This window comes from Gallinula chloropus (assembly GCF_964237585.1).
Source record: "Gallinula chloropus genome assembly, chromosome: 1".
Classification (NCBI taxonomy): Eukaryota; Metazoa; Chordata; class Aves; order Gruiformes; family Rallidae; genus Gallinula; species Gallinula chloropus.
Genome location: NC_140085.1, coordinates 214,528,994 through 214,556,953, shown reverse-complemented (window position 1 = coordinate 214,556,953; position 27,960 = coordinate 214,528,994). Strand labels below are relative to the sequence as shown.

Genomic DNA, 27,960 nt, shown 5'->3' with positions numbered 1-27,960 from the left:
GAACCTTAACGCTGCGTGTGTATCTCCCCTGAAGGCATCATACATCTCAGTTAGGTTCCAGACAGTGTATGATGGGAGTGCTGTCCTGCTTGCTTTTTATTAATGATTATACCTGAAAGAAATGCAGTTTACAGCTTATTGCCAATGTCCATCATTAGTCAGAATGCTAAGGTGAGAACATTGTGTCGTGGACATGAAGGTGATGCCTGCATTGCAGCACTGGGATTTTGGAATTAAAATGTCTTCAAATTCCCAAGTGAGGTGGGTTGAGAATTGGCTGTTGGACCGAGCTCATAGGGTGGAGCAGAATCTGACTGGAGACCTGTGACTAGCGGTGTTCCCCAGGGCTCAGTGTTGGGTTCAGTCCTGTTTAATATCTTCATTGATGACCTTGATGAGGGAACAGCATCCACCCTCAGCAAGTACCCGATGGTACAAAGCTGGGAGGAGTGGCTGACACGCAGGACACTGCGCTGCCATCCAGAGAGACCTGGACAGGCTGGAGAGCTGGGCAGGGAGAAACAGGATGAGGGTCAACAACAGCCAGTGGAGAGTCTGGCACCTGGGAAGGAATAACTGCTGGAATCAGGACAGGCTGGGGGATGAGCTGCTGGAGAAGAGCTCTGTGGAGAAGGACCTGGGGGTCCTGGTTGATGACAGGTTGGCCATGAGCCAGCAGTGTGCCCTGGGGGCTGAGAGAGACAATGGGGTCCTGGGGGCATCAGGAGGAGTGTGGCCAGCAGGTGACAGGAGAGGATCCTCCCCCTCTACTCTGCTCTGCTCAGGCCCCACCTGGAGTGTTGTGTCCAGTTCTGGGCTACCTGGGATAAAAAGGACAGGGATCTCCTGGAGAGAGTCCAGAGGAGGCTACAAAGATGATGAAGGGCCTCAAATATTCAGTCTTGAGAAGACTAAGGGGGGACCTTATTAATTTTTATAAATACCTTAAGTATGGGATGCAGGGGGAATGGGCAGCCCCTTTTCAGTGTCTGTGGAGCCAGGACAAGGGGCAATGGCTGCAAGTTGGAGCACAGGGAGTTCCACACCAACATGGGGAAGAACTTTTCCCCAGTGAGGGTGAGGGAGGCCTGGGACAGGCTGCCCAGGGAGGTGGTGGAGTCTCCATCTCTGGAGAGATTCCAGCCCCGTCTGGACGCCTGTCTGTGCAATATGAGCTGGGGAGCTGCTTTGGCAGGGGGGTTGGACCCTATGAGCTCTCCATGTCTTTTCCAACCCCTGTGATTCTATGACTCTACGAAAGAAAGAAAAGTGAATCTTTCTTCTCTAAATGTGTTTGGATAACTCTATGTTACTGCACAGTCCATCTGCTGCTAGCATCACTGGTTGAAATCTGGTTCTGCTGCAGGCATGAGGTGTGGTAAGTTCAGTTCAGATATTAATAGCTTTAAAATCTTCCATGTTTCTACCTGCTTCTGAAGGCCACACTCTCTCACAAGAAAAGGCCAGAACTGACAATGCATTCCCACATTTGACAGAGACGTACTGTGAGGCAGATGGCTCTGCATCCAAAGACAAGTCCAAACTAAAGGGAATCTTCAGTTCTGGGGCTTTTCACAGAAGCTATCTCTCTGAGTGCCACCAACGTGGATTTGGTGACATGGTAGTCTCTAACTTGTAGGCTTTCATAATAGCATGTAGACTATAACCTTGACCTTTTCATGTATCGGTCAGTGATGCATATAATACAGTTTCTGTTATAGGGGGATTTGCAATATCTAAAGCAAAATTACAAATAGAAGATTTCCATCTGGATTTAGATCCAGACGACTAGTAAATTGTATTCAGACTGATTCCCAGATAAGCTGTGTTCCCTGCAGTCTCCAAGGGGAGACTGTGTGATCTCCCATGGTCTCAAAAACTGACTGCAGCTTGCTGACACGATTCCCAGCTGGGGAGGTAGAGAGCAGCATCTGGCCAGCCATGCAGAGTAGGACTCCTTGGAGCTTCCTGCTGAGCAAAACTTGGCGAAAATAGGCAGAACTCTAGAAAAACACATAGTGGGGCTGTGGTGAAAAGCGAATCAAGTGCTTCTGCTCTAAGAGTTAATTCAAGGACTCATCCATGCCTTCTTGCATGCGTTTGGTAGATCTCTTAATTGAAAAAACACTTTTTATGAGAGTGCCTTTGATTGAAAAATTGCATTGGATTCAGGGAGAAATTGCCATCACAAGGCTTTACTGATCTGTGAATATTTCAAAAAAAAGCAGAATTTGAGAAAAGTTAATCATGTGCACCTAGTTTTTGAGACTTATGAGTAAAATCCAAGTTTACAGGATTTGGGGCGGGGGGGGGAGGTGGTGTATACATAAATACTACTTCAGAAATAGCAGACCCAATAGTTTCCTTTTGAGGAAATGGACTAATACAATGTATTTATTAGCACAGTGAGCATAAGTGAATATAATGTTTAATTTCGTTTTCCACTACAAATATTTTTATCTGTACTTTAAAAAGACATTTCCTTCTTGTCTCCAAACCTGTAACTATAATTTCCAGAAATTGGCACCTGACTACATTTTGTTTTAATTAATTCATTTCACCTAGCTGGTATCTGCCCCCTCATTTACCTGCTCTAAGCAACTAAAAGGATCGGATTAAATCATCAGCTAAAATTTGTCATGAAATGTGAACAATGGAAATTCATGATTGATTGCTCTTGCTGGTTTTAGAAACTTTACACACAGACATGAGAATCTAGTCCACTGCTCTGCTGTTGATTGCAAACATAAGAAAGCTGGGGAGTTTAATTTTTTAATGGATCTGGCATGGTATTCTAAAACGTAATATTATCCCAACTGATGGAAAAAAATAACATTTTCACTTGTAACATGATTGAAGATTGAAAAGCCACTTGGATTTGGTACTACCTGGCCTTCAAATTGTAGGGTTTTCATTCATAAGAGGTTTTTCTCATACAAAGGCCTTCTTCAGCCAAAGAGGCCTCAAGTGTCACTGCTCTTTGAAGAACACACTGGCAAGGGCTTAAAACAGTTTAAGAAACTGCTTTGAAACCAGCAGCTCTTGTTCAAGTCCAGTTGCAGGATTATAGTGCTTTGAATGGCAAATCAGTAAAAGTAAACACTGCCTTGAAGTGGAGGATAAAGGGCCTACTACTACTACTACTACTAAAGTGGATGAACAAGTGGCCTTAGGGTTCTTCACTCACTAGATGATGGGCCACATATTCTCTGCTTAGTTTTCCTGTTCCTGAGTATTTAATGGTAGAGTTCAGCAGTAAACATTGAAATAACTCACATGGGCATTGTACTGCATTTATCTTTGTCAGCAAAGGACAGCTTGCATAGCTGTATAAATTCTTTCCCTTGTACATGGGCGTCTGGAAATTGGGACTTTTTCAAAGGAAGTTGAGTTGTGACAGATAGTACCATGTTTTTCCTGGAAATAACCAGCAGAATTCCAGTTTTACTTCCCTAGTCTTGGAAACTGCTTTAGTACTGTTGATGAGGCTTTACTCGAGCGTGCAAATGAAAAGAAATTTTATTTTGCTTAGCGATCCCAAATCAGAGTAATACTGATTTCTGGCTCTTCAGATTGCACGAGTACACTGTTTACTCCTAAAATAGTTGCCATCTGTCTGGACAAAAATACAGGAGGGCTGCTGGAGTCTGCACTTTGTCTGTCTGACCACTGATCGGTAGTGTTGTATTGTGGCTGAAATGGGAAAACACATGAGTATGGCGGAGGAAAAAAATCATCCCAGCTGTAGTTGGACTCTGCCGGCGAAGTCTCAACTGTTTTTCCATTGGCCCATTAATTATACCTTCTGCTGTTAAATCAGCCGTTCTCTCAATGTTTGCTTGTGCTGAAAAAACATGTTCTGTTTAATGATAATTTACTTTAAACGTGGGAGGAATTTTTTTTCCTCCCTGTCCCTTTACAAGCCTTGTTCTGCTGTTTGAATTGCCCATCACAAGCACGCTGATCTGTTGTGCAATCGCCAGGGGATTAACAGGAGCGTGTTTTATGGTGACTAGCAGGATTCAGTTTCCTTCGATGAAAAAGAAGGATGTTGTTGATGTGGGCAAGTGATTTGTTATTTAGGAGAAATGTTTAGCTGGCATATATGTTTGGCTTTTATGAGCAAGACTGTCTGGGCTCTGGGGCTGCAAAGTTACCTCTCTCCTTAAATTGTGGTGTAGGAATATACACTGTGTGTTTGGCAGGGAAAAAGAATGCCTGGGGATGTGCTTGTGACAGATGGACGTCCTGTGTCTTAATCCAGCTGGACTTCTGAACCTGAAGGTTCACTTTTCTGTTTCTTTGCCAAAAACATTGCTTAGAAATTGCTGCAGACTTTGAGTTACTTCTAAGTATGCCTTTCTGCTTACTTGCCTGAATAATCTATCCAGTAATTGTGTCCAGTTCTGGGCCCCTCAGTTCCAGAAGGACATAGAACTCCTTGAAGGAGTCCAGTGCAGGGCCACCAAGATGATTAAGGGAGTGGAACACCTTCTTATGAGGAGAGGCTGAGGGACCTGGGGCTGTTTAGCTTGGAGGAGACTGAGGGGTGACCTTATTAATGTTTATAAACATGTAAAGGGTGAGTCAGGAGGCTGAAGCCAGGCTCTTCTCAGTGATGGCCAGACATAGGACAAGGTGCAATCTGGAGCATAGAAAGTTCCATGTGAATATAAGGAAGAACTTTGTCATTGTGAGGGTGACGTAGCCCTGGGACAGGCTGCCCAGAGAGATTGTGGAGCCTCCTTCTCTGGAGACATTTAAAAGCCACCTGTATGCATTCCTGTGTGATTTAGTCTGGGTGATCCTGCTCTGGCAGGGGGGTTGGACTAGATGATCTTTCGAGGTCCCTTCCAACTCCTAATGATCTGTGATTCTGTGATAATTCAGCTTTATCTTTTGCATTATTAATAAAAACAGTTAAATTCAATTGAAACATTAATTTCAAAAGAATGATTAATAATATGAATCATAATGCAATTATTTTTGAGATAACACCTGTGGTGTTGGCTTCTCCTGGATGTAAAAGTAGTTCTGACTTGTGCTGCAATGTACAGCTGTCTGGCCAGCTGTTGCTTCCAGTATGTGTTACTGGGCAGAGCTGCTGGGAGAAGAGAGCATTCCTCTGTCCTTGCTTCCTACCAACACAAGAGGCAATAATAACATCTGATCCTGTTTTCTGTGTCACCCCATGGCACATAGTAGAAGACATGAAGCTGGTTTTGCTTTGCTTTAAGCCCTAGAAGCTTCTTGTTTGACAAAAAAATGTTCTGGGTAACCTGATGGACCACAAAAAATTTGGATACAGTTCTGATTCAGAAATTGGAGCAAGTGTCCCATTTTTTTTTTTACTCAAAAAATCAAGCTTTTTGATCAAGCTTTATGTGACCTGTAGCATGCAAGTCACTGTTTGTTTGTTACTGTTTGTGAGTTGTGAGACACTTTGCAGTAGTTTATGGAGCAGACAATGAAGCCTTGAAGAATCATTGAATCAAAAATGCCACGAAGTACTTCCAGCCAAAACACTGGATAGACCTGGCTGGAAATACAAATTCTCCATTTGAAGGAAATGTCAAACAATAAAAAGTTTGAAGCCCCAAAAGAAGCAGTTTAAAATTGCTTTTCAGAATTTTTAAGCTCATTTTAGTCCTGGGATGTTGCTTTGGAGTTGAGTAAGTTTTGGGACATGTGGTTTGAGTATCCATATAAAGAAGTACTGGTGTGATGTTCCTACTGTGATGCTCTTTGACAGTTCATCTCATCTAATTGCATTTAGATAGTGAAATCTCTGTAATGCACAATCCTTGGGTTCTGACTAAATAATGGCATCTGTAAATAACTTGGGGCAATGCAGCGCCCCAGGAGGAAGATGAGTCAGTTTGTGGATAAATCGAGACCTTTGTTGAATCCATACTGGCAACAAAATAAGCATCAAACCTAAAGATAAAATGCATGAAACATGACAAAAATATTGCTTCCTGTGTAAACTGTACAGATCCAGGTTTCCTGACCTAAGTTGTTTTTGATAGTTGCTCTTCTAACAGATACAGCAAATATAAAAGAGGGTTTGTAGATAGCATGAACCTGCAATACAATCCTGTTTTGCAAGAGCAAAGGCTTATGCTTCATAAGTCTTTGACCATTTGAGGGTTGGGTGAAGCTAGCAAAGGTGTTTGCTCACTTCACATCTGATATCTGCAAGATCCAAAATACTCCTTTGCAATGCCTGTTTTTACTTGCTTTGGATGGACTGGAATGCTGTCCAGGCAGCAGCTGGATAGTTAAAGTTGTATATTGAGTTAGGGTTTCAGTAATAGTATTGAAGTATTTGAGACCCTTTGTATATAGAGAGTCAAAGGGCAAAATCATATCCTAAACAGTTGGAAGGGACCTCAAATGACCATCTAGTCCAACCCCCCAGCCAGAGCAGGATCACCTAGACTGAATCACACAGGAACACATCCAGGAAGGTTTTGAATGTCTCCAGAGAAGGAGATACAGGATGTAAAGAAAAAGAACACACTAAGATTATGGACATAGGAAGCCAGTAGAATTTTACAGCTTATATAGTAGTCTCTGAAGTGGGAATTATAGAAGGTGTAGAGTTTCCTGATGACTGTAATCAAGGACATAGTAGAGAATAAGAGGAAGGAGGCAAAAGCTAAGCCTCTGCAGAAAGAGAGTGGTTTGAAACTGCAAAGAAATGTGTTGATTGCAGCCTTTGCAAGTAAGAGAATAACTAAATAAGGTACCTTGAGAACCAGAAGGGAGGTTTCCACAGAAGTTACGTAGCTCTGATAAATTGAAGTTAAATTGAGAACGAGAAAAAAGAATTTAGAAAGAGGCGGCGGTTGAATTTACAAATATGATGTTCAGTGGAGTGGTGGAGAGATTATAAAGAACCACGAGTTAGTGCCTGGGGTGCTCTTTAGAGGGTGCTGAAGAGGAGGATGTGGGAGGAGAATTACGTTGTGTTTCCAGAGTGTTGTAACCAGGGTATAGAAAGAATGGGAAGAACATACTCAAAGAATTCATATGTAAGGGAGATAATGGAGTCTGATACAAAAGGAAATGGGAGTTGGCTTGGTCAGGGTACATTGTCGTGGTGTGTGATGCTGAAAGAGGAGCTTAGGAGAGCTGAAGTGAGAGGGCAACAGTAGTGCTTCAAGTTGGAGGGGCAGAGAAGAACAAGTTACAAGAACAGATGTTGGCACTGGAGGTTTAGAAGTAAGAGGTGCAGAAGGAAGTGTGATTTTTGTACAGTGCAGGGCTTGAGGAGGTGAGTGAAGGGACTAGAGAAGCAACGAGCTGGTTAGAAAACTGGAGGGCAGCACGTGTATATTTTATGCAGGAAATGCAAATGCGGGTGAAAGGAGGAGATGCCCATTCCAGGCTTGGTCATGCCTACAAAAGCTGTGGCTGTCCCCTCCCTGGCAGTGTCCAAGGCCAGGTCGGATGGGGACTTGGGCAATGTGGTCTAGTGAGGGTGTCCCTGACCATAGCAGGGGGTTGGAACTGGATGATCTTTGAGGACCCTTCCAACCCAAAGCATACTGTGATTCAGTGCTTCTGTTAGAGTCCTTTTTGGGTGTGGATAGGAGCCACATTCCCACTGCTTTTATCCTGTCTGCCATGAAGCAATTTTTGACAGGAGTTATTTGAACTGGACATGTTAGTGGTTCCCACAGAGACACCTTTCATAAAACTGAGTATTACTGCTTCTCAGCATTGCATTCATGCATAAGCCCATGGGATCCCCATTGGGAAATATCCCCCACTCTCCTGAAACTCTGTAACAAAGAAGCTTGTTTACTAAATTACTTTTAATTTAACAAAGAAGTTGTTCATGTCTCACCTAATGTTTCAGTGAGAACTGCCAAGTTTCTATTATCTTTATCTGAACTTTAAAGAATTAATTTGAAAGTTTAAAAAAGACCTGTCACAAATTAAACACATTCCTCAGGAAGAAGGTGATGCCACAATTGCAAAATCTGGGATTTTAATTTAGATTGATTTTCTTTTAAGAATGCCATCATCTTCTGGAGAAGAGGAGGCTGAGGGGAGACCTTCTCCCCACCTACAACTACCTGAAGGGAGGTTGTAGAGAGGTGGGCGATGGTCTCTTCAGCCAGTGGACAGGAGATGGGACAAGGGGCAATGGCATGAAGCTGTGCCAGGGCAGGGACAGATTGGACATTAGAAACAAATGTTTTCCTGACAGAGTTGTCAGGGCCTGGAACAGGCTGCCCAGGGAGGGGGTTGAGTCACCTTCCCTGGATGTGTTCAGAGAAAGGGTAGCTGAGGTACTTAGGGGTCTGCTTTAGCTCAGGATGGGAATGGTTGGACCTGATGATCTTCAAGGTCTTTTCCAACCTTGTGATTCTGTGATTAATTGGCGCCCACAAAGACAAAATGGAGGGTAGTGAGATTAGTGTATCAAGCATCCTGTGGAAAGGTTTTCTTGTCCTTATGAAAAGTCCTTACTAACCAAGACAGAAAAACACCTTTTAATTGAAGAAAACAGATACTTCATTCCTAGTGATTTATTTGCCAGATCTTGTCTGGATAAATATCATAAAGGTCGAGCTGTGTATAGCACAGAAGGTATGTTGATGAGTACACAAACTCTAGAACTAGACTTATACAATACCTTCCTCAATTAAAAAATAACTTGGAATAAACTCTGTATTGGTGGCAGAGAGAAAAAAGGGGAAAGCAGACAATCCTGAGCCAGGGATGATCAACAGGGAGCTGAGGAGGAGGGTGTGCGTGGGATGAAGTGTGGCTCCCCTGTGCCTGGGAGGGCTGGCTTGCTTTCCATCCACTCCTGTGGGGCAGCAGCAGAACAAGCTATTTCTGCTGAGCTTGAGTATGAAAATTCATCTGTTTGTAACTGTGATGGTGTCCAGTGTTCATCTAATTTAGGGGGACACACGTGTTGTTTCAGAGGCATCGCTCTGCAGTACGGCCTCCCAAGCCAGTTATTAAAGACAGTGTTGCCAGTCTGAACCCCATGGTAACATCTCCTCTTCATTTAGGGAAACCCTGTGGTAACATCTCCTCTTCATTTACAGAGGGCACTCTTGTAATGAGAATCTCATGATAAAATGCTGCTCTTCACTGAAACGCTCTCAGAGCTTGACGATGCAGTTGTCACCATGGAGATTTCACTCCAACAGAAAGGAGCGAATTCAGTGCTGTTCAACTCTGGAAATGTGTAGCAGATACCACCCAGTGCCTTCAGCTAAGCCACCACCTGAGGAGAGACCTTGGATCAGAAGCTGACAGAGGAAGTACATATATGCTGATGATAAATTATATTTCCTTGTAGATGAAGAAGTGGCATGTGTGTAACAACAGAGAGATGTGAAACGGCCTGAATAAAAGTCTCAGAGCCTGAGCCAACAGGAAGGGAAAGAGACTCCCCTTAAACTTGAAGGAAATACTCAGATGTAATTCTCTGTGAATTCCTGTCCAGGTCTAATTTCTTTCCCCTCAGAAAGGATATTTTTTGCCATCACCCTGTAGTCTGCACAGAAAAAAAAAAGAAAGAAAGGCTTGATACCAAATTTGTTTTGAAACAAGTATTATTTCTTTTTCCTTCCTGAAAGCCTTATTGACATGTTTGGATTTCTCATTTCAAAGTAATGACCTACAGAGCAATGACACCAATGTGGAAAGATGAATTTCCTGATGAAATCCTCCTGAATGAGTAACAGTTGGTCTATACTGGTCTCTCTGCTGAGAGGAGCTCTACACACTGAGGGACATATTACAAAGATGAACAAAGCATTGGGAAAGGTAATATGGGAAGCAGCTTTATGCTGGCTGGTAGATAAATGAAGTAATGTAGGAGGTGTCTTCTGTTCCTGTAATTCTCCTCGGATTATGAAGCTGAACAAGACTATGTTAATACACACACAAACAACTTGTCTGGATTTATAACTCATAGCTGGCACAAGGCTCCTTGCCAACTGCCAGTGATAGATGGCAGTGAAATCAGTTCAGGATCTAGCCTGAGATGCTTCTCCATGAAGCAATAGGCAAAAAGAGGGGGAAATGGAAAAAGTACTGCACAGGTGGTGGTTAGTGGAAGATACGTTTGGTTAAGGAGGAAAATAGAGGGAAAACACCAATAAAGATCAGTTTATATCTTAAAACATGGAAGGGCTTTGTTTTGTTGGAAAAATCAGTCAGAGGGGAAAAAAGAGATAAAATGTAGACCAGGGATATAGTGAGCTCCTTCAGCACATGGAGAGCTAAAGAAACCTGCCTAGGAATTAAATAGGCTGAGTGAACCAAAAGTAGCAGGAAAATAAAAACCAGCTCTGTGATAAAACTCATAAAAGTTGACAAAAAATTAATGAGTCAGAGTCCTAAAATCATGAGTCATTTAAACACTGAGGTTTTTCCAAGGATAAAGTTGAGGGGTTTTTAATGCCTGTTTCACCATCAGGAAGACAATAATCAAACTCAAAATGAGACTGTTTCAGGTTCAGAAAGGCAACTTCAAAATAGCTTTAAAACTTGCCAGGTGGCTGGCTATGGGATGATGTCTGGAGGGCACTTGGCATTTTTTCTTCCTGCCCCTTCCTTTGGGATGCTCCTTCCACACTGGCCTTCTGCTGCCCCTCGGTCAGCCTCTGTGTGCGCTCCTGCCTTGCAGCTCTCCTCCCTCCTCTGCACCTCATGTTTTCCTTTTGCAGTCCTTCCTTCCTCTCTCTATTTTCAGAAAATCCATACACCCACTTATCAACTTGAGTTCTCCTTATGTCCTTCTGTATCTTTTCTTTGTTTTGCCACCACGTTTCCTTGTCCCCACTTTTCCTTCCAGCTCTCCAACAGCCACGGCGCCCGAGGGCACCCAGCTTGAGGTTTTCTCATTCTTCATCCAAAAGAGCTTTCAGCTTTCAGTCTAATTAAGTCGTTGTTAGTAAAAGAAGACAAGCACACAGAACACCTCCCTCCTTTTTTTTCTGTCCAAAACCCCAGCATGATGAAGTTTGTAACTAAATGTGAGAGTCAGTAATCCTGGTGTTGGTGGTGTACTGTGCTAATCATAGAATGGCATGGGTTGGAAGGGACCCCAAGGATCATAGAGCTCCAAACCCCCTGCCACAGGCAGGGACACCAACCTGCAGGCCTGAAGCTACACAAGGTTGCCCAGGGCCCCATCCAACCTGGCCTTGAACACTTCCAGGGCATCCACCTCCTCCCTGGGCAGCCTGTTCCAGCACCTCGCCACTCTCTGTAAAAAACTTCCCCCCAATATCTAATCTAAACTTTCCTTCCTTTAGTTTTAAGCCATCCCCCCTTGTCCTGCCAGTGTCTACCCTTTTAAAAAGTTGTTCTCTTCTCCAGGCTGACCCAGCCCAGCTCCCCCAGCCTCTCTTCGTAAGGGAGCTGCTGATGCTGTGAGCTATCCCTGACTGCACAGGAAAATTTGAATTTACAGTTCTTTTTTCTTTAGAAATTTCAGGGTTGGTATTAACTTGATATGTGGTCACCTTTAGAACAATAGGAAAGTAGCTGATTTGCTGTGACTGATGTATGTAAAGAATTGTGGGTTTGTGTGTGGGTTTTTTTTCGTTTGTGTCTGTTTTAAAACATGAAATCAAAAAGGTCCCTGACCCTACTAATAGCCAGAATACAGCAATTAGAAAAAGTGATTTAATCTGTAGCTTTCATTTCACATAATCACATAATCACAGAATGGCAGGGGTTGGAAAGAACCTCTGGAGATCATCTAGTCCAACCCCCCTGCCAGAGCAGGATCACCTAGAGCAGGCTGCACAGGGCACCATCCAGGCAGGGTTTGAATGTTTCCACAGATGGAGACTCCACAACCTCTCTGGGCAGCCTGTTCCACTGCTCTGCAACCCACACAGTTCATGTTTAGGTGGAATTGCCTCTTGTCCTGTCACTGGGCACCAGTGAAAGAAGACTCACTCTTTCCTCAACACCCACCTTATTTATAAGCATGTCATACTTTAGAGAAAGGATTGAATCCAATCTCTCCCTCCCTCCTCTCCGTCTTCCTCCCTCTCAATCCCTCTGCCTTTCCTTCTCTTTTCCCTCCGTTCCCCGTTTCCCTCTCTTCTCCCTCCCTCTGCACCTCCTCCACACCACTCCTGACTCCTCTTTCCTGCTTGTGCTGAGAGAATAAAACCATGTAATGGCTCCACAAGCTGTTGTTCTCACTCTCAGGTCATCTGTGCACAAAACATAAAGCATAATGCCTTGTGTCTTTTGTATATAAAAGACAGAGGGTCCCCATAACAAAGTTACCAACTTCAAAGAAGAGAACATTAAGATCCTAAATGTTTCCTGCCAGGTCAGGAAAGCAAAAGGCTCAGTGGTAATTCAGTGATTTCTCATTGGTTCCAGGTACTCTCATGCTTAAAAAGAGAAAGAAAAGTGAAGGTAATTTTTAATGTGCTGTGGTGCAAAGCTGGTCTTGAGCCTGGCCCAGAAGCCAGGTCTGCTTCTGGGGCACTTCAGCTGACGTGACTCCAGTTCCACCAGCAGAGAGCCCTGTCCCCACTGGGCACACCAACATCTTCAGATAGGACATAATCTGGGGTTCTTCCTAGGCAGACACCTGTGTCTGCCACTGGAAGGACATGTGGGATTCTTAAGTTGTTTACTAGGACAAGGATTTATGTGGGCTCCAGGCTTCAGACTGCACAGCTTGCTCGGGTGAGTCTAGGTGTGACAAGTTCTTCTGCCTCTTCTCTGTTTTGTACCAGATATGTGCAGGGCAGCTCCACTTTTTCTTATGTGAATCACATATTGCAATAGTGATCAATTTTATTTGCTGCTGCTTGTTGTCTTTCCCACCACCACTGCAAAGGGTTGTAATTCCTGAGACACCCTGGCCTCTGGTAATGGGACTGTTACTTGTTCAGTCCCCTACAGAGTGAGACAGACACCCTTCACTTTAAATATCATCTCTTTGCCAGGAGGTTTTTGTTTACAGTATATTTAGGGCCAGGTGTGTGGTGGAAAACATTTTTTTCAGTTGCCTTTGTTTTACTTAAGGTGTGTGTGTGACTGCTCTGGCATGGACTTTGTTTGCCCTGTGTTCTTGTGGAATATGGAAGATAAAAAACTGCTTGGTTAGAAGAAGCTGAATTCTGTGACATTCACAGAATCACAGAAGCACAAGGTTGGAAAAGACCTTTGAAGATCATCAAGTCCAACCATTCCCATCCTGAGCTAAACCAGATCCCTAAGTACCTCAGCTACCCTTTTTCTGAACACATCCAGGGAAGGTGACTCAACCCCCTCCCTGGGCAGCCTGTTCCAGGCCCTCACAGCTCTTTCAGGAAAACATTTGTTTCTAATGTCCAATCTGTCCCTGCCCTGGCACAGCTTCATGCCATTGCCCCTTGTCCCATCTCCTGTCCCCTGGCTGAAGAGACCATCGCCCACCTCTCTGCAACCTCCCTTCAGGCAGTTGTAGGTGGGGAGAAGGTCTCCCCTCAGCCTCCTCTTCTCCAGGCTAAATAGCCCCAGCTCCCTCAGCCGCTCCTCAGAGGATTTGCCCTCCAGCCCCTTCCCCAGCCTGGTTGCCCTTCTCTGCACTCGCTCCAGGACCTCAATGTCCTTCTGATGGTGAGGAGCCCAGAACTGGACACAGTACTCAAGGTGTGGCCTCACCAATGCCCAGTACAGGGGCACAATTACCTCCCCAGACCTACTGGCCACACTGTTTTTGATACAAGCCAAGATGCCATTGGCCTTCTTGGCTGCCTGGGCACACTGCTGGCTCATATTCAGCCTGCAGTCACCCAACACCCCCAGGTCCTTCTCTGCCTGACAGCTCTCCAGCCAGTCTCCCCCAGCCTGTAGCGCTGCAGGGGGTTGTTCTGTCCCATGTGCAGCACTCTACACTTGGCCTTTTTAAACTTGAAAACAACAAAAATGCCCAGGAAGGGTTTTGTAATTCACTGCTTTGAAAACAGACCCATTTTAAAGCTGCCCACATGCAACAGCGCGCGCGCCGGCCTCTCTGAGCACTGGCACAGTCCAGCTCGGGTGATACAAATCCTTGATCTTCTAAACTGCAACTTTTGAGGAGCTGCATTCTCCAGAAGTGAAAATGGCTAATAAAAAGCAGGTCCTGTTGCTTAGCTGAGGTCTGAGTGGGAATAGAAAGTGCTTGCAGATTTTTCCCTGAAAACGCCTGTGTATGTGTCAGATGCCTTCTGGAAAGGCACTTCGGTGTAACCTCTGAGGGGTGTGAGCTGGGGAGCAGAGCAGGTCAGGGATGCTGAGACAGGAAGTATGGAAAATGCAGACAGTGAAAATCATCACAAAGGTTCCAATAAATAATATTAAAAGATGCTGGAAGCCTGCAGAGAAGTTATTTGGGGGTTGGAGGGGATTTGTGCCCTTGCTGTAAGCTTTCTAGGATCTAGACATATAATTCCCAAATTAATAAAATCTCAGAGGCAAGAAAAATGTAGGTTTACATACAGTGTAGGAGACAGAGCACGGAGAAAAGTGGCAAGCATAACAACACTTCAAATTGCAAGTGCAAAGTTTAATAAAAATCAAGGATATTTAAGTACAAATTATTTTTCTATCATGCTAATCAAGTTTTCATTCTTATTTGCATATAAATCACACTGATTGAACCTAAGATGCTTTAAATATAGGTGCAGTTGAGCCTGCTTAAGTGTTGCTACCTCCATTTTAATGCCTTGTTTAGGCTTAAACGATGCCCTGATGGCTGGGCAGAGCCAAGCATTTTTGAGTTTTCTTAAATACATTGAAAAAGGAAAAAAACAATTCAAATATGAACTTAATTTTCATTTGTGCTTGCCAAAACAGCTCAGCTTTGTGCCTGGGTCACTTGTTACTTCATAGAATCATAGAATCATAGAATGTTCTGTGTTGGAAGGGACCCCAAGGATCATAGAGCTCCAACCCCCCTGCCACAGGCAGGGACACCAACCTCCAGGCCTGGAGCTACACAAGGCTGCCCAGGGCCCCAGCCAACCTGGCCTTGAACACCTCCAGGGATGGGGCATCCACCACCTCTCTGGGCAGCCCCTTCCAGCCCCTCACCACTCTCTCTGTAAAAAACTTCCCCCTAAGATCTAATCTAAACCTTCCCTCCTTTAGCTTTAGTCCATTCCCCCTTGTCCTGCCATTATCTGCTCTTTTAAAAAGTTGATTCCCCTCCTGTTTGTATGTTCCCTTCAGGGACTGGAAGGCTGCAGTGAGGTCCCCCCACAGCCTTCTCTTCTCCAGGCTGAAAAAGCCCAGTTCCCTCAGCCTCTCTTTGTAAGGCAGGTGCTCCAGCCCTCTAATCATCCTTGTGGCTCCTCTGAACCCTCTCCAACAGTTCCACATCCTTCTTGTATTGGGGACCCCAGCCCTGGACACAGGACTCTAGCTGGGGCCCCATAAGGACAGAGCAGAGAGGGACAATCCCCTCCCTGTCCCTGCTGCCACCCCTCTGCTGATGGAGCCCAGGATCCCATTGGCCTTGTGAGCTGCAAGAGCCACTGCTGGCTCATGTCAAGCTTCTCATCCACCACAATCCCCAAGTCCTTCTCAGCAGGGCTGCTCTCCAGGAGCTCTTCTCCCAGTCTGTATCTGTGTCTGGGATTCTTCCAGCCCAAGTGCAACACCTGACACTTGGCAGTGTTGAACCTCATTAGGTTCCCTCAGGCCCATCTTTCCAGCCTGTCAAGATCATTTGTTCAGTTCTAATACTCTGTTTAGCATAAACACAAATGTAAAGGTTATTGCTCCCCAGAAGAGTGGCAAACTTGGGAGGCAAACAGGAAATCACAGGATTTTTTCCTGCCTTTCTGCAGACCAGTAGTGTTTTGCATGCAGTGGGAGAGGTGGCAGTTTCAGAGGAGCTTGACTGAAAGGAAGAGAGGTTTGAAGCTTTGGGGAGTATGGGGTGGGAAGATAGGCAGGATGTGTCTCGTGGACCAAAAATAAAAAGATGGGAAGGAAATGAGTTTATATAAAGGTTGCTGAGGCTGATACACTAATAGAACATAAACTGAGTGGGAACATGCTAAAACACTCCCTCAAATATTTACATTTTTCATGTTGGTGCTCAGGTACCGTGTGGTGTTAAGGTGATGATGTTGAAGAGTTTAAAATCTAAAATTATGTGTATTTCCTAAGGGAAGGGTGATTTTGGGAGTACCTTTGTTTCTTTTTGAGGTATTTATTTCATCTGTTTCTTCTTGAGGTCTTTTTTTTTTAGCTTCTGCTGCTCTGCCTTTTAATGACAAATCTTACTGTGCAAACATGTACCACTATTTTTCTTCCTGAAGATTTTTCTAGCATAGAAGCTCGTAACTGTTGTAGATGCCAAAGCCTTCAGGCATGTTTCCAGGAAGCATGATATGAATTTTATAACCCCTAGACACCAGTCACTGGGCAGGAGGGGGGCCTTGTTTTTATGCCAAAGTCTGGCAAAGTCTGTCTAATCTCATTAGCTAATTCTTTCACTTGTGTTTTTGTAGGCTCTAAATGCTGACTTTCCTCCTTCTCACTCCCCTCTCCCCTTATGAGGAGGGTGGTCTGGTTCAGCTGGGCTGTTCTCAACTATTTTGTCCATTTTTTGAGATTTTTTTATTTCTTACTTTCCTGTCTGTACTCTGCTGACTTGAAACTCTGTGAAATTATCCCGTTCAAACATCGGTGCACTATTTATTTACAAAAGAGTATATGGAATAAGCAAACATAGACTTTTAAGTTAAAAGTCTTGTAAATGTGAAGCAGGAACAGAGCTTGTAATTGGTTTTCCAGGTGTCTTTGTTTTTCTAAAGGTAGTCTGATACCTCGTTTGGTTTTAAAACTTGTCAAAACTGGATCAGGCTGAAGTCAGGTTTTTGGAAAGTTACTGATTTTTCTCTATTAGCAAAAATAGTCTAATGACTGGCAGCATTGAACTGTGAAGTAGTGCCTTGTGAATGGAAAGGTGGTGTAAGGAAACCTCACATACAAAACTGCACCAGTGCAATCATGAATGTTGATATTTGGGACTGTAAAGGATGAGTCTTTTACTCAGTACTAGAAGAATCATTCCCAGCTCACCTGATTGTTCAGCTCAAGGCCTTCAAAGAGGCTTCACATCGGCTCTGATGGTGAAGATGAAGGGAGTGTGTGATGGAGACTCAGTTCACATAAGAGTTTCATTCCTTGTGTGGGAGATGTGGCTGCAATAACTGCTCTTAATTCTGCATACAAAGCTGTAACCTCACGTCATGTCAGTCAAAGGATAGAAATGTGGGCTCAGAAGCAAATTAATTATCCTCTAACTGCCAAATGCTACCTTGCACGTAAACAAAAGGCATTTACCTCATACCCCATTGATGCATCATGAAATAAATGTGACAGTTATGTCTTTTTGTCTTATCTTTCTCTTCCTGCAGTGTCCATAAAAGTGTTTCTCACTTGTAACAGATGGTCAGAGCACAGCTTTGAAATTTAGCTGGAGATGAAGCCCTGTTGATTCCATTAAAAGTGAAGAGTTTGCATGCAGATGGAGACAAGGAGGGATTTATTGTTCTTACAGTTCTGATGATGAGGTATTTCATACAATGCTTTCCTTCCCGTTTTGCTTGCAGGTGATGTGCCTTCAGGATTTCTTTGGTGATGATGACATTTTTATTGCATGTGGACCAGAAAAGTTCCGTTACCAAGATGATTTCTTGCTGGATGAAAGTGGTAAGAAGATGCCTTTTAAAGTTGTTTACAATCAAAGTAGAGGGCAGATTTCCATATTGTGCCAATTAAGACAAAACTGTATCACCTAAATTGATTTCAGAAAGAGGATAAATGTTTTTATTCTTTAAATTCTAAATACAAGAGGTAACTGAAAGCAGCAGTAAAGCTGCCAAGGGAAACATACCTGCCTATGCAGCATGAAACTTTACATCAGTCTGAATTTCATATACCATAGGAAATAGCAATGTGTTTGGTGGAATTCCTAGTTTGCAAGTGTTTTCTTAGCATTTTGCCTTTATTTTCTCTGTGAATTCATTCGGCTTCATCACACTCTCTCAACCTCACAGTTCTTACAATTGAGATTTAGCTAATACTTCACAGGTAGTAAGTACCATAAAGGAAGATAGGTACAGCTCTGTATGGCAGATAAATGCAATCAGCAAACACAGACAAAGTCATCTGAGAAAATGCAGGGAGTTCTGAGGCTGACTAATACATTAATGTAATCAATGTACGTAATCCCCTAAGGAATGTACCTTTGACTTGCAAATGCTGTTATTGTGGAAGAGAATATTCCTAACTTGGAAACCACAGTGGTAAGAAAAATAACTGTATGTTTTGTGCAGTTGAAAAAAAAATAATAAAAAGAAGAGCTGCCACTGAAATTAATTTTATTTTTGACTTTTTTTGTGGAGCAAGACCCAGAAAAGGTTTTATTCCCCCTGCACTCTCAGTCCAGTCCATTAGTATCAACTCCTCTCATCTCTTTTTTTTTTGATATATCAAAGGTCTTAAAGAACAGCTGACTGAAAAATCAGTCAGAAAAGAATTTATTACACTAGCAACTACTTCATAGTCTTGTGTGAGCTTATTTAACTTCCCCCTTTGTCACTTTTTTGATGTAAATATACATTCAAAATGCAAGATGATACAGTTCTATTTCCCTGACTACCCTATGGAACCAGAAGGCTTCTTGGTTTACCTGGATCCAGACAAATGCTCCATTAGCTTGTGCAGGAGCAGTAGATCTTACACAGACCTCACATGGTGAGCTGAGTCTGAGAAAGGAGGAATCTTTGCTGCTGGGCATGACATTTTGTGTTGGGCACAGACAGAAGCAAGGAGACATTCCACCTTCCTCTAGAATAACTTATAACATGGAAATAAAAATCAAGTAGTGCACCAGATTTGCTCCTTGCACTAATGAAGTTGCTGTAGTTGCCTCTAAGGTAAAATGTGGTTAAGTGTGGAAAAGCAACTTTAGCCATCTTTCAGACAGGAATTAGAAATGTAAGGGCATTTGGGCAGCAGAGGAGTTTCTTAGGTGTCAGTGTGGCCAGCATAGTTGTCCTTGTCTTTAATGAGTGGAGAACTGGAGGTTGACTCTGCAGGCTGGATTCACTCATGTCTCTTACCTGAAGGAAGACACTGGTGGCTGCCCAGTGTCTCCTCACAGTGAATCCTGCTGCATTTTTGCCAGACCTGACTTAGGGAGAAGTGCTGGCAGCAGGTTTCTCTATATCCCTCATTTGAAGTACATAGCTCTGTTTTGGAGGTCTCATGTCAAAGTACAGACATAGCCTGGCTCTGCCTAGCCTTTATTTATCCAATATAGTGTCATCCCTTTGAATAAGCACTATCTTTCTCTTGAACATCAGTGCTTAAAAACATATTATGCTGAGATGGGGGGGAGGGGAAAGAAAAAAGCTTAAAATCTAGGCTGAAAATACTATTTTAGCAATTTGTTGTGATGGTTACTGATCTAAGAGTTAAGGATTCAGTGAACATTGACTGTTTTGACTGCATGAGCAAAGAAAGAGCAGAAAATCAGACTCCAGACTATGTCTCCAATTCCTTTGTGAAGTGCACATCAACGTTATTTTTGGAGAAGTTTGGTAGCAGAAAACTTGTTTGGGTTGCTTGCCATTGATAGCTGATGTACCAGCTGATAATGGATTTAGTCAGCCTTCTGCAAGGTAGGAGCAAGATTTTGAGAGAGATTTAAGGAGTGACCGAGCTTTTAGCTTGTTTTGCTTGGCAGTTGAAGTCTGTGTGATCACACTGTGTGTCCGTGTGCTCCTCATAGTTAATCTAAGAACATTAAAATTATTAGCAAGTGCTGTCCAACTGTGCAATGCTTGGAAAGCCTGTCACTCTGCTTCCCTGGAAAGCAGCTTGAAGCAACACTGTGCTAGTCTCTGCTGCTACATCTCTCCAGTGCTTCCCAGTTTCAGCCAGATGATGAGAATAACAGTTCAGGTGTTGAAGAAGTAAAGAAAAGTAAAATTTGAAGATGGGAAAGAAAAGTAGAGGGAATAAATATTTAAGTATTCAGGGCTCTGGGCTTTTGGGATTTACTTCCCAGGGAGGAAGAATGTCCTTGTTCTGTGGTCTGGGTTCAGAGCTCCTGATACTAGATGTGAGCAAGAGACAAAGTTTCTGGGATTGGAAAACTGATCACCTCTACTGGGATTCATTTTAGGTGTCACTAGAGCCAGACCTGCTGAGGAGGTAGGTGGTAGGTGTTTGATTGGCTCAGTTGAATGTCAGTGTTTAGAGCAGTTCACATGAATTACGCTCAAAAAATGTCTGGATGCTTTTGTAAAGGGATCTATATGCCTGATTTAGTGGTTCTTATCTACATTCTATTTCTCCTAAGTTGTTGAAAAAACCTTTAAGGACGCAATTAATTCCACCCTATCAGAAAAGAGAAGTCTAAAAACTCATCAGGCTGCTCTATTTCCAGTCACCTGTCCTTGTCCTGCTCCTGTGGCTCACCCCTAAAACAGGGTAACACCTTCTAAAAGCCATAGAATCAGAAATTTGGAAAAACCAGTCTACAAGTCAGTGAATCAATCTCCCTGTCTAAGCGTGGGATTAACATTCCCTATTTAATTTCTGACATACTTGTCTAACATGCCTCTTTAACACGGCTGAGGAGGAATCTGTAACCTTCTCAGACGTTCTGTGCCAACAGTGAACTCTCCTCATTGTTCTACAGCTATCTTACCCCAGGTTCCCTTGTTGTAAAAGAAGCCCACAGCTACTTTTCTTATCTACTATGAGCATGGGAAACAGATGATTCCTTTCTCTTTGAAAAATCTGTGGACTGGCATTGAGCCTCATCAATTTTCTCTTCTTTAGGCTGAACAATTCATTCATCCTTTTATTGTTTCGACTTCAGGCTCAAACCTGTCCTTGAAAGAGGGAGCCTGCTCCTTTGTATCATCTCCCCTCTGTGTTTTATGTCTTTCAGGAAGAGGCATTGCATGTCCCCTTGGCAATCAGTTAAGAAAAGTCAGTTAATTAGGGACCCATCAAAGAGCCAAACAAGCAGTCGGCACTATACAGTGCAGTTTCTTCCTTATGTACAGATGGTTTTCATATTAAGCACACTGTTTATTGCATGAAATGCAGAATCAATAGATACCAGCCCCATCGTAATTCCTGGCAATCATCTCCATACCTGACCTAAGTGATGGATGTGATAGCCACACACACTTCCATCAAGAGAACTGCAGATGGGACATGAAGATACCTGGGAACGACCAAAAAAACTGAGAAGTAAAGACTCCTTGTTTTTCAGGCATCCGTGGTGAGGCTATTTTTTTTTTTGTAGAAACTTTTTTGTGGGGAATGTAAACACAGAAAACATTGTATTAATGAAGGACACATTACATCAGCCAGCTTGTAAGGAAAGAAGTTCCTCAACGTAGAATATGGCTGTGGCTGCTTCAGGCATTCGTTAGCTTGCAGTTCTGGAAACTTTCCCAGAAATCCCAGGTTTTCTTTAACTAATGGTGGTTCAATTTTCAAAGAGAAGTCATCAGAGGATGCTTTCCTGTAGCCCTAAGCTGTGTGTTGGCAGAGATTAGGGTTTAAGGGTCACGCTCACAAAACTATTTGCAATCAGCTATTATTCCGGTACCTAAATAGGATTTGGCAATGTAAATAACTCATGGGATCGGCCCTAAATGAGAACATCTCCTTGGCTTACACAGTTCTTTCCTTCTTCATACTGTAACACATGAGGGTTTTGAAAGCTGCAGCATCAGACTTAGTTTTCTGTTTGAATTAAATTGATTTTTATGTGTAATTAAAGTTGTGTGAGAGCTTTGGAAGCTTAAGAGTCACCCAAACCTGAGTATGACAGACTTCATTGCATACCAAGATGCGTCACATAAAAAGGCTGCAATCTCTGCTGACCAAAGCCAGTGTCTGCCTCCAAGCAGAGTGTAACCAGCATAGAATGTCTGGATGTGAAAACAACTGCAAATCGCTTGTCAAGAGCACATATTACTGTTATGGAAACAATGACGAGAATGACTCTCTTCTAGGGGAAAATCAAGACTCTGGAATCTTTGAAACCTAATTTCACTTTGACTTTGCTGGCCTGTGTTAGTCCTCAGCTCAGCATCTCTGTGCCAACAGTGTTACTGCTTCATCTTGCCAACAGTGGACAACTTGCCAGGAAAATCTGAGTCCCGTGGCGTCCGCACACGCGCGTGTGCGCGTGGAGACACGCATCTGAGTCAGTAACTGCGGGTAAGGTCAGGGGTATCATGTTTACCCCTGTTAATAACTGTCAGGTTTCTGTAACCCCCATTACTCTGTCCTTCCTAAAAGAGGGAGGAAGGGGAAATCGGTTCTAGTCCTCGTCTACCCTGATTTATAGGACAGCAAGTGATGTGTTAAGCAGCTTTTGGCTGGACTTAGGAGTGGAGAGCATGCTGGCTGACTTACTCTGCTCTCATCAAAAAACTCGTGCTTTGGCAATTGGAAAGTAATGGTGGGTTCTGGGGACTTTGAGATATAACTTTGCTTTCAACAGAGGCATAAATATAAAGTGTTCCAGTGCAGCGTGATATTTCCAAATGTCAACAACTGCTGGGCCTTAGAGACAGATATTCTGTGTCCGAGGCAGGAACAAACCAAGGCAGGAGGGACCAGTCCTCTGGGTGTGTGTACCATTTAGTTCAGGAAAGGCAGAAGGAAAGAAACTGTGTTCCTGTGGATTTGCATCCAATGCTCCCTCATATTTTCCTACTCCAAGGCCTCCAGTCTCATCTCCACCCTCTCAAAGTGCCTTAGATATTTAAGCAGTACCCTCAGCTCCCTCTCACTTGGCATGCTGCCACGTGTCCTCATCCTCTTCCTCACAGTAAGGAGGTTGCTTAATAGGGTCTCTCTTTTACCCAGCACTGTGACTGTTTCATGACTGTCACAAAACCAATGGGAATATCGTAGAATCACAGAATCATAGGAGTTGGAAGAGACCTGGAGAGCTCATGGGGTCCAACCCCCCTGCCAAAGCAGCTCCCCAGCTCATATTGCACAGACAGGCGTCCAGACGGGGCTGGAATCTCTCCAGAGATGGAGACTCCACCACCTCCCTGGGCAGCCTGTCCCAGGGCTCTGGCACCCTCCCTGGGGAAAAGTTCTTCCCCATGTTGGTGTGGAACTTCCTGTGCTCCAACTTGCAGCCATTGCCCCTTGTCCTGTCTCCACAGACACTGAAAAGGGGCTGCCCATTCCCCCTGCATCCCATACTTAAGATATTCATAAACATTCATAAGGTCCCCCCTTAGTCTTCTTCTCTCCAGGCTGAACAGTCCCAGCTCACTCAGCCTTTCCTCACAGGGGAGATGCTCCAGGCCCTTCAGCATCTTTGTAGCCTCCTCTGGACTCTCTCCAGGAGATCCCTGTCTTTTTTATCCCAGGGAGCCCAGAACTGGTCACAACACTCCAGGTGGGGCCTGACCAGGGCAGAGAGAGAGGGAGGATTACCTCATTGATCCCATCATTGATATCACCTTGATCCAGCTACTCCAGAAGTACCTGCCTCCCTTCTGCACTGACTGGCCTGCATGCCAGCTCAGCTCTGGATGTATGGAAGCGCTGGGCTCTACAGTAGTGTGACTGGCTTGTTTTTGTTGTGTTAAATACCAAGAGCTGTCTGCTAGCATGAGCATTGGGTGGCTGTTAATACAATATCCCATGGTGTTCATTAAATAAAATCTGTAGTAATACTTGAGTCAAATGAGCTGTTCACTTGAAAATTCACAGGACTTCAGTATTTCTTGCACAGGATTTCTCTTTTAATATTTGGCTTTCTTACAGATATGGTTTTGATTAAGTAAGCCCATTTCTTTATCTCTTGTCTGCCAGCTAGTTGCTTTGAATATTCTCTGCTCTGTCTCACAGGTCTACTTATTTGAGACATTGCTTCTCACCTTTCTGCCTGAGCATCTCTAGCAATGAGTTTGGTCACTTAAATCATAAATCTTTTCACCCCCCAGCTGGCAGATTTATAGACGTGAATGAGGACATTAGAGCTTTCAAGAAGATTACATATGTATTTTCCAGTCCAGATTTGCACTGAATTGCCTCTCTCTCTTCTTTCTCTTTCCCCACCTCCTCACCATGCATGCATGCATATTTGCATAGTTATCACTTTTCCTCAGTGCTGCTATGGAAAAGCTGCCTGTATGTATAACCACGAAGAATCGTGATCACTCAGGACTTATAAAACAGCCCCTCATTGACTCCAGCCTAACAGTAAGGCTGCAGTTGATGCTAATTCACTCTGCTCATTGAACCAAATGTTCTTCAATATGTTTTTCTGCAGTATTTGCTTTCTCTGGTGTCTGTTAAAAATAGCATGAATGAAACTCCATCCAACAAATCAAACCCAGTGGAAAGTCCCGCTTCATTTGCATAAGTAGTTTTGAGTGTGCATATTCCACGTTTTTCCATGGTGAAGTTGACTTTGGATATAAAAAAATCCTACAAACTTTGGTCCAAAAATATCAAGCATTTATCCATAATATGTGCATATTAATTAAATTACAGTTTTATTGGGAATTTTTAACATAAAACTTCAGCTTGTTTTAAATAAAAGAAGAATTGTTCTTAGGCATCAGCAGTATTACTGTCTTAATATACTGGAGCTTTTACTCATAACGGATAGTGTTAACATAGGCAAAATGTGTTTATTGGTTTTTTATAGCTTGATATTTTTTCTCTTATAATTTATTTTTGTGTTGTAATTTCCTGAGCTGAATCCTGCCAGAGGAATGTTTGGATTAATCAGACTGGGTCAGGAGAAACACATTTTAAGCTAGTTCCCCAAACTAAGAAGCTCTCAGTTGCATATCCAAATGCAAAGAGTGCAATTCCAATTCTTATAACAAGTTTTATAAACAAACTTTCAGTTCTGGGGAAGACATAACAAGGTAGACCTTGTTATTTGGGTTCTTAATTTGACTGTCTCACATCTCTTCTTGCACGGACATTGTTTTATTTTACAGCCTTTGAACCTATTCCACAATTTGTATAATACTCCATTCTAGACCACAAGTTGAGTTTGGAGCTTGTGTGTTCAGTCTGTATCCTCAGAAGATGGTAACTTCCAAAGTATCACCTTCTCTTCAGTACTTTTATGAGAGCCTTTATCTTGTACTTTTCCAGTTCTAGTGACAATGGAAGCAGCAGCAGATAGTAGCTGTATATTATAACCCACTCCATTGACTTTGTTGAATAAAGTGGTGACAAGTGTAGAGCAGTTTAAAATCAGAGATGTTTAGAAATCACCTTCCCCATATGTTTATCTGTGTACTTTTCCTCATCTAGTTAATTAGCTTGGTGAACTGGAGGGTACAGTGTTGTTGATCTTGGCAGATATATTTGTAATTTTCACATTTTGCAGATCCTTTTCAATGCTAGAAAATATTAGATCTATTTCTGCAAAGATGTACAGAATCACAGAATCACAAGGTTGGAAAAGACCTTTGAAGATCATCAAGTCCAACCATTCCCATCCTAAGCTAAACCAGATCCCTAAGTACCTCATCTGCCCTTTTTTTGAACACTTCCAGGGAAGGTGACTCAACCCCCTCCCTGGGCAGCCTGTTCCAGGCCCTGACAACTCTGTCAGGAAAACATTTGTTTCTAATGTCCAATCTGTCCCTGCCCTGGCACAGCTTCATGCCATTGCCCCTTGTCCCATCTCCTGTCCCCTGGCTGAAGAGACCATCGCCCACCTCTCTACAACCTCCCTTCAGGTAGTTGTAGGTGGGGAGAAGGTCTCCCCTCAGCCTCCTCTTCTCCAGGCTCAACACCCCCAGCTCCCTCAGCTGCTCCTCAGAGGATTTGCCCTCCAGCCCCTTCCCCAGCCTGGTTGCCCTTCTCTGCACTCGCTCCAGGACCTCAATGTCCTTTTTATGGTGAGGAGCCCAGAACTGGACCCAGTACTCAAGATGTGGCCTCACCAATGCCCAGTACAGGGGCACAATTACTTCCCTAGACCTGCTGGCCACACTGTTCTTGATACAAGCCAGGATGTCATTGTCCTTCTTTGCCGCCTGGGCACACTGCTGGCTCATGTTCAGCCTGCAGTCAACCTGAAGACCTCCCTGTTCATTGGGTAGTTGTAGTGGGTTGACCATCGCTGGATGCCAGGTGCCCACCAAGCCTCTCTATCACTCCTCAACTGGAAAAAAACCTCATAGATCAAGATGAAGGCAGTTTAATGAGGCAGAAGTCACACATGGAAGTGAAGGAAAACAAAAGACTGATTCTCTACATTGCATCAGCAGGCAATGTCTAGACACTTCCCAGGAAGCAGCATGCGTAACAGTTGCTCCATAAGACATTGTAAACAGCAACCCCCACCCCTCCTTTTTCCTTCAGCTTTTATTTCTGAGCATTTGCCATATGATGTGGAATATCCCTTTGGTCAGTCGGGGTCAGCTGTCCTGGCTGTGTTATCCCACAAGATCTTGCCCACCCCCAGCCTAGTGGTGAAGGGGAATGTTGGAGAGACAGCCTTGGTGCTGTGCCAGCTCTACTCCACAGTGCCCACAACACCTTGGTGTGATATCACCACCTTGCTGGATCCCAAGACACAGCACAGTGCTATGAGGCCTGCTATGGGAAAATGAACCCCATCTCAGCCAGACCCATGCAGTATGGTTGTATCAGAGGGGCGTTGTATTGAGATTAGACTCTGCTCATTATCAATAAAGTTGGACTGACGTGTTAAATTGACCGTTGCAGTTTTCTACTTCTCATATTAGAAACCAGCCTCATCCCTGGAGTTTTGTCATGTCTTGAGTAAGTCTGTGTGCAGATTCTCTCACACTGGCAAAATCTTTTGAGAAGGGAATAATTGTTCAAAATCCAGAGTTCATTAGCTTCGAGCAAGCAGAAACTTTCTGAAGGCGTCTGAAGAAAAGGTGTTCATCCTTAATATTCATAAGGTCTTTAAAAAAAATATCTTACCATATACAAACCACAGCTGTGAGACAATCAAAACCAACCTGGATAATATTTCAGAGTGCTAAAATCAGAAATCCCTGGAGATAATCAAGGTCAGGCTTGATGGGGCTCTGAGTGACCTGATTTAGTGAGGATGCCCCTGCTTACTGCAGGGGGGGTGGACTAGATGGCCTCTAAAGGTGCATTCCAACCTTACACATCTGTGATTCTGAACCAAGCACATCATAGGTATTCATATTTATATACTCATGCGTATTTAGTGGGACTAAGGGGGGACCTTATTAATGTTTATAAATATCTTAAGCATGGGATACAGGGGGAAATGGGCAGCCCCTTTTCAGTGTCTGTGGGGACAGGACAAGGGGCAATGGCTGCAAGTTGGAGCACAGGGAGTTCCACACCAACATGGGAAAGAACTTTTCCCCAGTGAGGGTGCCAGAGCCCTGGGACAGGCTGCCCAGGGAGGTGGTGGAGTCTCCATCTCTGGAGAGATTCCAGCCCCGTCTGGACGCCTGTCTGTGCAATATGAGCTGGGGAGCTGCTCTGGCAGGGGGGTTGGACCCCATGAGCTCTCGGGGTCCTTTCCAACCTCTATGATTCTATGTGGACAGAGATATCAAGTATAAAGGGTTTTCCTATCCTGCAGATGCTGCCATTTGAAGACCTCTGTGTAACGGCTCTGTTGGTCTGCGCCCCAAAACTGATGGATCACAGTATATGCTGTGGTAGTGGTTCAGTGCACTTATTTTCAGAATGCAACCTACAGAAATGTCCCACATGAGAAACTTAATATGAGCCAGCAGTGGGTCTTGCAGCTTTTAAGGCCAATGGTATCCTGGGCTCCATCAGAAGAGGAGTGGCAGCAGGGACAGGGAGGGGATTGTCCCTCTCTACTCTGCCCTCTTGAGGCCCCAGCTGGAGTCCTGTGTCCCGATCTGGGGCCCCAATACAAGATGTGGAACTGTTGGAGAG

The 27,960-nt window shown here is 43.8% G+C and overlaps 1 protein-coding gene across 2 annotated transcripts in view; it reads left to right on the top strand.

The window, feature by feature from the left end:
- DCLK1 (doublecortin like kinase 1) overlaps positions 1 to 27,960 on the top strand; it is a gene marked incomplete at both ends in the record, with an annotated part of 284,395 nt that overhangs the window by 138,457 nt on the left and 117,978 nt on the right. For both annotated transcript variants that reach the window (XM_084278249.1, XM_084278250.1), the window contains one exon: positions 17,610 to 17,709. In XM_084278249.1, the coding sequence (XP_084134375.1) occupies positions 17,610 to 17,709 (100 nt within the window). The remainder of the gene's footprint in view (positions 1 to 17,609; positions 17,710 to 27,960) is intronic.